General features: G+C 52.9%; 2 protein-coding genes across 2 annotated transcripts; one reads left to right on the top strand and one right to left on the bottom strand.

Moving 5' to 3' along the window:
- Positions 1–348: 348 nt before the first annotated feature.
- On the bottom strand, positions 349–4,223 carry T310_5651 (Peroxisome biosynthesis protein (PAS1/Peroxin-1); the record flags this gene model as incomplete). The annotated part of the gene is made up of 4 exons (XM_013471487.1): positions 349–3,617; positions 3,673–3,751; positions 3,810–4,049; positions 4,110–4,223. 4 exons carry the CDS (start codon positions 4,221–4,223, stop codon positions 349–351), a joined length of 3,702 nt encoding a protein of 1,233 aa, XP_013326941.1.
- A 475-nt stretch (positions 4,224–4,698) lies between these two features.
- T310_5650 (DNA replication licensing factor MCM7) lies at positions 4,699–7,312 on the top strand (the record flags this gene model as incomplete). Its single annotated transcript, XM_013471486.1, has 4 exons — positions 4,699–5,022; positions 5,084–5,214; positions 5,267–7,184; positions 7,235–7,312. 4 exons carry the CDS (start codon positions 4,699–4,701, stop codon positions 7,310–7,312), a joined length of 2,451 nt encoding a protein of 816 aa, XP_013326940.1.
- Positions 7,313–8,195: the final 883 nt, after the last annotated feature.

Raw genomic sequence — 8,195 nt, 5'->3', positions numbered from 1 at the left:
GTTGTATGTAGTTATTATAATCTTGATATACATACTTGGATAAGAATGCTATGGCAAAGTGATCAATCTACATAATGCTCATATACTAAGTTCCAACAAGCACAGAGAGATGAAGAAGGAGGAAGTGGTGGTGGTGAAGATATTCAGTGAGATTGCCTCATTTTCATTTCATCGCTTCTATATATATGGATAGGTATATAGGTATATACACGGCAATGAGTACAAGCAAGCCGTCGACTGATTGACCGACTGACTGACTGACTACCTGACTGATGGGTATATTCATCCACAAAAACTCTTCTAGGCAGAATGAGATGAAATGAAGTGAAATGAAATGAAGAATATTCATCACATCAGACTCGTCCGTCCCCCAATCTCGCGCGCCCCCTCGCCAGTCGGCATCTCGCCGTTCCGGCCCACGACGAATTCTCGGTAGATGGCTTCTAGACGCTTCCGCTCGCGCTCGCTGAGCGAGCAGCGTGTCGTCGCCAGCGAGCGCTCGATATGCTCCCACTCGATCACGACCTCTTCGCGAGAGTCGCGGTTCTCGGCTGCCGCGCCGTTGGTGATTGCTGTTCCTCCGCCGGCCTCAGCACCAGAGGCGTCGGCAGTTCCGTGTTCAAGCTGCCGTTGCCGTCGGCGAGCCTGTTTCAAGGCTTCGAGTTTGGCGGCCACGACGGCCGGTGGCGTCAGCGCGGGCTTCGTAGGGTGGTGGTTCGCAGACGCAGCATTGGATTCCTCTTCAGAGTACAGGAATTGGATGAACGATTTGCTGGATGGGTCGCTTCCAGTAGATTTGGAACCACTGCCTGATGCAGCTTTCTTCGGCCCCGTAGGCTCTGACGAGCGGTCACCCAGCAGGTCGTGGATTGCTTCGAGATGCGCATTGTAGACGACCGCCTGAATATCAGCTCCCGAATACCCCTCCGTCCGAGAGGCGATCTCGCCAATGCGAGACTGCACCTCGTCACTCAGTTTGAGCTTCTTGCTAACAGCCCGGATAATGTCAATGCGGTCAGAATGCGACGGCATGTCACAGAGCAGCGACTTGTCCAGACGGCCTGGTCGCAGCAACGCAGGGTCGATCAGGTCCGGTCGAGACGTGGCTGCCAGAACGTACACACCGGACAGGCCTTCTGCGCCGTCCATCTGCGTCAGCAGCTGGTTCACCACGCGGTCCGTGACTCCCGTCGAGTCATGTCCACGTTTGGGTGCGATACTGTCGAACTCGTCGAAAAATAAGATGCACGGTTTGGCAGCCTGGGCCCGCTCGAAGAGGTCTCGCACGCTCTTCTCACTCGCTCCGATGTATTTGTTCAGGATCTCGGGGCCTTTGACGCTGATGAAGTTCAACCCGCACTCGCCCGCTACCGCACTGGCAAGTAATGTCTTGCCACAGCCGGGAAAGCCATACAACAGCAAACCCGACCGTAGCCGGAGAGGACACTGGGCAAATATCGGCGCATACTTCGTCGGATACATCAACGTTTCCAGAAGCGTCTGCCGGGTGCTATGGAGGCCGCCGATGGAAGCGAAGGTAGTCGATGAAGAAGTGAGGGTGACATTACGAAGTGATGCTGGAGTGAAGCCCTTCAGAGCACGCTCAAAGTCCTCGCTCTTCAGCGTGACTGTCGTTGAGTTCGCTGTGTCCTGAACAGACCGGATCAACGCTTCATTCCTAGCACGGGCAACCAACTGCACCAGATCTCCGGGCATATACCCATCCGTCTTTCCAGCCAAGTCGAGAAAATCCACATCTCGTGCCAAGACAAACCCATCGGCCCCAGAGGAACTGGGACGGCTCCCAGGATTCGAAGGGTCTAGCCAGGAGTCTTGCGTTGACGTGCTCTGGCTCCGAACATGGCCGTTGAGTGTGCTCATGGCTTTGTCCTGGCTGGTCAGTTTTTCGAGGACCTTCCTTCGGCCTTCCTTGTCAGGAGCATTCAGATTCAAAATTTCTCGTACAACATGACCACCGACGATAATATTGTTCAAGGAATCCTTGGATTGCGCCGTGGCCAGCAGCACCACAGACGACGACATAGTGCAGTGCTCCCGGACTATGGAACACACAATCTCGCTGACCTGACGGCTTCTTCCGTTTTCTCCCCCCACCTGAAGCTCAGTCTCGACAGGGCACAGCTTGTCGAGGTCGTCAAGTATCACAACGGACCGGCCGCCAAGACGTGCGCACCACGAAGCAGACATGAAGAGCCTATTAAGAGTCTCCTTGATAGTAGACACCCTTGTCTCATCCGTGACTAGTTTGCGACAGGAGAAATAAGAAACGTGGAACAGATACTCTTCCCGCAACCGACTCCCTAACAGATGGCAGAGCGTCGTCTTACCGGATCCCAGGCCACCTGTCAAGAGAATGGAGGATGACCGGGTCAGATTCGTAAGACTCTGAGTGATAAGCGAGTCGATGCCTACCATCTCCGGCGCGGAGACGGGTATTTGTTCTTCTCCTGCAATCGCCGACAGTGTCGGATCAGTCGGCCTCGGTATTTCGGGTTGTACGTCGATGTTGAACTTGCTCTCCGACCCTAGGAACCATCCAAATGTCGTTTCATGGTCTGAGCTCTTCAGGGGCGGATCAAAGCGAACAATACCACCCTCAAAGGCGGTCGTGGAAATCTGACTATCGGTCTTTGGGAGGATCATCCCATCTGTGATAGGGCCTGACATAAGCCCGACATCCGAGCCAGGGCTTCCATAAGTGATCTTGATACGCTCTGCCAAAGCATTTCGCGAAGCAGAAGTGTCGCCTCCGAATTTCAACCCATCTTTCTTCTTCGACGCATCTGATGCGAACGGATATATCTTGAGGGACTTGACAGCAGATCGAGCCAGCTGGGAAGGTGCTGCCTCAACCCGCACAATACCACCCACCATGCTTGGCGAGTTTAAAGCAGTGCACAAAAGAGATGAGATGGCGACATGTCGGCTGTCAGGGGCGTCATCCCAGGGTATGACCTTGGCAACGAGTTTGGTCGCCGGTTTGCCAGATTCGCTGGAATCTTGCTCTCTTTGCTGCTGTTGTTGTTGAGGATCAACAGGAGCTTGCAAACCCGCTGGTTGGACGATTGAAATAGCAACCCACTCGCTTCCGCGAAGCTCATTACTCGCAAGGACGTCCCGGTCAATCCAAACCCGCAAGCCATCATTGACGTGGTCGTCTGAGCCCTCGTCGAACCACTCATCGACAAATTGGCGGTCCACGCCCCTGAGATAGACCGCTCCGCGTTCAAACGACTCTGAGCGACTACTCTTTGGTCGCACTGTGCTGGTTGTACTTCTCCCCCCGACACTTTTGCGGCTGGTGCTCGTTGTACTTCGACTCTCTCCTCGGTTTGCTTTTGCCGATTTTGGGCGAACTTTTGGCGCAACAATCACTTCTGCGTCCGGCGCGATCTTGGCGAAGGCGGATGCGGCTGGTGGCGCGGGAGTGAGGGAGGTGATAACGATATTGGCTGTCGATGTGGGAGAGAGGTGTAACGTGAGTGGATGTATGTGCTCTGCCTGGCCTAGAGGTGAACCGTTGTAGCCAGGATTTGGCAAAGCGCGGATCTGAGAGAGGAGGTTCAGTTCAAGGAAGGTCGCATGGAGCTCAATAACTAATACAATATTAGCCACTGTTCAAATTCTCCTTGTCCAGACTTTATTTCATACTCTCCCAGTCTGCAGGAGTCAACGGCTCAATGTTGATAGTGTGGGCTACCGGAGGGTCAAGATGCAAAAACAATCCAACCTGTATGTTGTCAGAAATTGCAAATTCATGCGAAGCGGCCGTCTTCGATGTCTCTTACCTTTTGCCCCTCTGTCAACCCGAGCACCCTTCCGAACGAGGAATCGATCTCAACAACCGCCACTTCATGTTCCCTGGCAGAGGAACCTCCACTGATTCCGTCTTTGCTGACCACCGATGCCAGCTTGCGCTTGCTGGGCATTCCTGTCCACCCCAGGTACGATGATCGTTGAGTGGGGCCATTGGACTGAGAGCCCGGCCAGCTGACGGACGAACGGTACTGCAGCTCGACAATAACATTCTGCGCAGTCTAAGGCAAATGTCAGCCGAAGTATGTAGCGAAAATTGTCTCCGAACGTACCGCATTTGCATTGACCAGCACAGAGACGAGCGAGGGAGGCAGATTGACCAGACAGTTCTTGAGTGGCACCAAGGCAACCTCGGCGGTTGTGGAGGGTTTCCTGCTGGGAGCCATCACAGAAGAGAGTAGACAGTCTCCTGCTGCAGACACATTCGAATGACCGGCTCAGAGCTATCGCGATAGCGCGCAGAAGAGCTGAAGAGATGGTCGTCTGATGACCTGCAGCTCCGAACTCCGCATGTTCCCCGGTATTGCACGCCCACATCTACTCCGCGGCTTGCTGTTCCTGGCTAGCGCGGCGCCCGCCGAAGCTCGTCGGACCGAGGCATATTCCGTTCCGCCGCACGTGCTCTGCCGCTAGTCCCGTTCTGGACTGGCGCCAATTAAGGAATGCTCGACGCGTGCGACGTGTCGCGACGCGTCAAAGCTGCAGCCAAGTCCGTGCAGCGGCATCTGCCAACCTCCGATTTCTGCTGCACGGCGCGGTTCTCGTCCAGGCCGGTCATATAACCCTCCACTTTGACACTCGCATTTTCCAACATATTGGCGCACACTTTTAGACGTCTCTTCCTTCATCTCCGGCGCCATCATGGCTCTCCTCCAATACCCCGCGCCGGTCGACTACGAGGCGCAGAAGGAGGCTTTCAAGGATTTCCTCCAGCACTTCAAGTCCTTCGAATCGGCATCCGAGGCGGCTGCGACAGAAGCAATTGAAGATCTGCACATCGACGGCGATCGCACGAGCGATGAATATGATTTCATGGACGATGCGGAGGATGAGGAGGGCGCGCAGAGGTCAGGAAGGACGGCCCGGAGACGCCGCGAACCGAAACACAAATACATGCAGATGCTGCAAGAAGTTGCGGATCGGGAACGTTCAAATATCTTGATCGAGCTGGATGATCTCCAGACGGTGAGTTGGCACCGTGTATGTCAGCTGAAGAGCTTTGGTGTCTAATTTTCTTCTGGCGCAGTTCGAAAAATCGCTCCCCGATGATACAGACCTCAAACTAGTGGAGTCAATCCAGAAGAACACGAAGCGCTACATTGATGTCTTTTCGGAGGCCGTGGATGCCGTCATGCCCAAGGAGACGAAGGAGATATCGTGAGTGAGGTCTTGACTCGTGGGTTGGGGATGCGTTGCTGACCTCGCACAGCTTCAAGGATGATGTGTTGGATATTATCATGTCTCAGCGTGAGAAGCGCAATGAGACCATGGCGATGGCTGCAGAAGCCGACATGGATGCTTCGATGCCCCCTGCGATGTTCCCGCCGGAACTGACTCGAAGATACACTCTCACCTTCAAACCCCTGACCCCGTCCGGATCCAGCAGTGAACGGGACTCGAAGGCCCTTGCTGTCCGTCAGGTGCGAGGAGAACATCTCGGTAGCCTCATAACAGTGAGAGGTATCGTTACCCGTGTATCAGACGTAAAGCCCGCTGTGAAGATCAACGCATATACCTGCGATCGATGTGGAAGTGAAATCTTCCAGCCTATCACCACCAAGCAGTTCCTTCCTATGACGGAATGCCCTTCTCCGGAGTGTAAAGCAAACAACACCAAGGGACAATTGTTCCTTTCTACTCGGGCGTCTAAATTTGTTCCATTCCAGGAGGTGAAGATCCAGGAAATGGCAGATCAAGTCCCTGTGGGCCACATTCCGCGAACTCTCACCGTCCACTGCAATGGAAGTCTGACGCGGCAGCTGAATCCCGGTGATATTGTCGATATCGCCGGCATTTTCCTTCCGACCCCATACACGGGTTTCAAAGCAATTCGTGCGGGTCTGCTGACCGACACGTACTTGGAAGCCCAATACATCACTAAACACAAGAAGGCCTACGATGACATGGCAATGGACAGCCGAACGCTGCGTCGGATTGAGCAGTACAGGAACTCGGGCAACATGTATGAGTATTTGGCTAGGTCTATCGCTCCTGAGATTTATGGTCATCTTGACGTGAAAAAGGCTCTTCTTCTGCTGTTGATCGGAGGAGTGACCAAGGAGATGGGAGACGGCATGCACATCCGCGGAGATATCAACATTTGCCTGATGGGTGATCCTGGTGTTGCCAAATCCCAACTACTGAGATACATCTGCAAAGTAGCACCCCGTGGTGTCTACACGAGCGGTCGTGGAAGCAGCGGCGTTGGTCTCACAGCTGCAGTCATGAGAGACCCTGTCACGGACGAGATGGTATTGGAAGGAGGTGCTCTCGTTCTTGCAGATAACGGTATCTGCTGCATTGACGAGTTTGACAAGATGGATGATGCGGACAGAACGGCGATCCATGAAGTCATGGAGCAGCAGACGATATCCATCTCGAAGGCAGGCATCACCACGACTCTCAATGCCAGAACCTCTATATTGGCTGCTGCCAACCCTCTATATGGCCGGTACAACCCTCGGGTCTCCCCTGTGGAAAACATCAACCTTCCAGCCGCCCTGCTGTCCCGTTTCGATATCCTTTTCCTTATGCTCGACACGCCGTCTCGGGACGCGGACGAGGAACTGGCTAACCACGTCACGTACGTCCACATGCATAACAAGCACCCGGATACTGGCGATACTGCCGTGGTTTTCAGTCCTCACGAAGTCCGCCAATATGTCGCCCGTGCTCGGACATATCGCCCTGTGGTCCCTAAACATATATCTGACTACATGGTTGGCGCGTATGTACGCATGCGGCGCCAGGGGAAGCGCGACGAAGGAAGCAAGAGACAGTTCTCTCACGTCACACCTCGTACGCTGCTGGGTATCATCCGTCTGTCTCAGGCTCTGGCACGTCTCCGATTCAGCAATGAGGTCGTTACGGAGGATGTGGATGAGGCTCTGCGGCTGGTAGAGGTCAGCAAGGCATCTCTCTACAACGATGGTGAGGCTGGCACGGACCAGAGTCCCAGCAGCAAGATTTACAACTTGATCCGCGGTATGCGGGAGAGCGGAGCGGCAGCCGTGGGTGATGGCGCGGATGGAGAGCTCAGCATGAGGAAGATCCGCGAGAGAGTACTGGCCAAGGGCTTCACGGAAGACCAACTGACGCAGACGATCGACGAGTATGCCGGATTGAATGTAGGTATCATTACCCAAATGCTGTTTCATGTGCTAACAAGCCTCTTCAGGTCTGGCAAGTCACTGGCAATGGAACACGTCTGGTATTTATTGAGATTGGTGATGATGACGAAAATATGGACATGTAGATTACTTTAGACAAAATAATCTCTTTTTTTACCTCTTTCTTTTGTGGTGCTCGTGGGTTTCGATGCTTTCTATTCCTTGGGCTATCTGTCATATCAGGGTCGTGATTAGTATGGGCAATGTGAATGCAGGGTATGTATGTATGTTGGCGTAAGGGTTACAGTTTCTTCTTAACTAGTGTTTGAAAATAAAACAAGAAAGAAAGTCCACGTTAAATATTTCCCATTAATATTAACGTAATCCACCACCGAGCTGCGCGGACCACCGAGCTGCGCGGCCACCACCTCGGCCACCCCCTATCATCGGATTTATCGCGATTTACCAACGCACCGCGTCATGGCTGATATATCAAAAGAAGGGCGTATGCAATTAGCACTTGAAGCCTATAAGAAAGGTCTTTTTCCATCAAAAACTGCAGCTGCCAAAGCTTTTGACGTGCCTCCAAGGACCTTTATGACACGCGTTAATGGGACTACTGCTCGCAAAGATTCAACTGCAAATTGTCGCAAATTGACAGATACTGAAGAATCTACACTTTCAGCATGGATTCTTGATATGGACCGACGTGGTTTACCTCCACGAATATCAACAGTACGCTATCTAGCGCAATTGTTGCTTTCTGCGCGGTTATCTTCACCTCAAGAAGCTTCTATTGGGGAGAACTGGGTAAACCGGTTTATCAAGCGCCATAAAGAACTTTGCTCTAAATACAGCCGAAAGTACGATTATCAGCGAGCTAAATGCGAAGATCCAGAGCTTATTAAGGGCTGGTTTACACGGTTCATGATGCTATTCAGAAGTATGGGATCCTTGAGCAAGATATCTATAATATGGATGAGACTGGCTTTCAAATGGGTGTGATATCAACTGCCAAAGTTGTCTGCG

The sequence above is a fragment of the Rasamsonia emersonii genome, assembly GCF_000968595.1.
Source record: "Rasamsonia emersonii CBS 393.64 chromosome Unknown ctg1118621760311, whole genome shotgun sequence".
In the NCBI taxonomy this organism is placed as follows: Eukaryota; Fungi; Ascomycota; class Eurotiomycetes; order Eurotiales; family Trichocomaceae; genus Rasamsonia; species Rasamsonia emersonii.
This window is presented reverse-complemented; position numbering and strand designations above follow the sequence as displayed.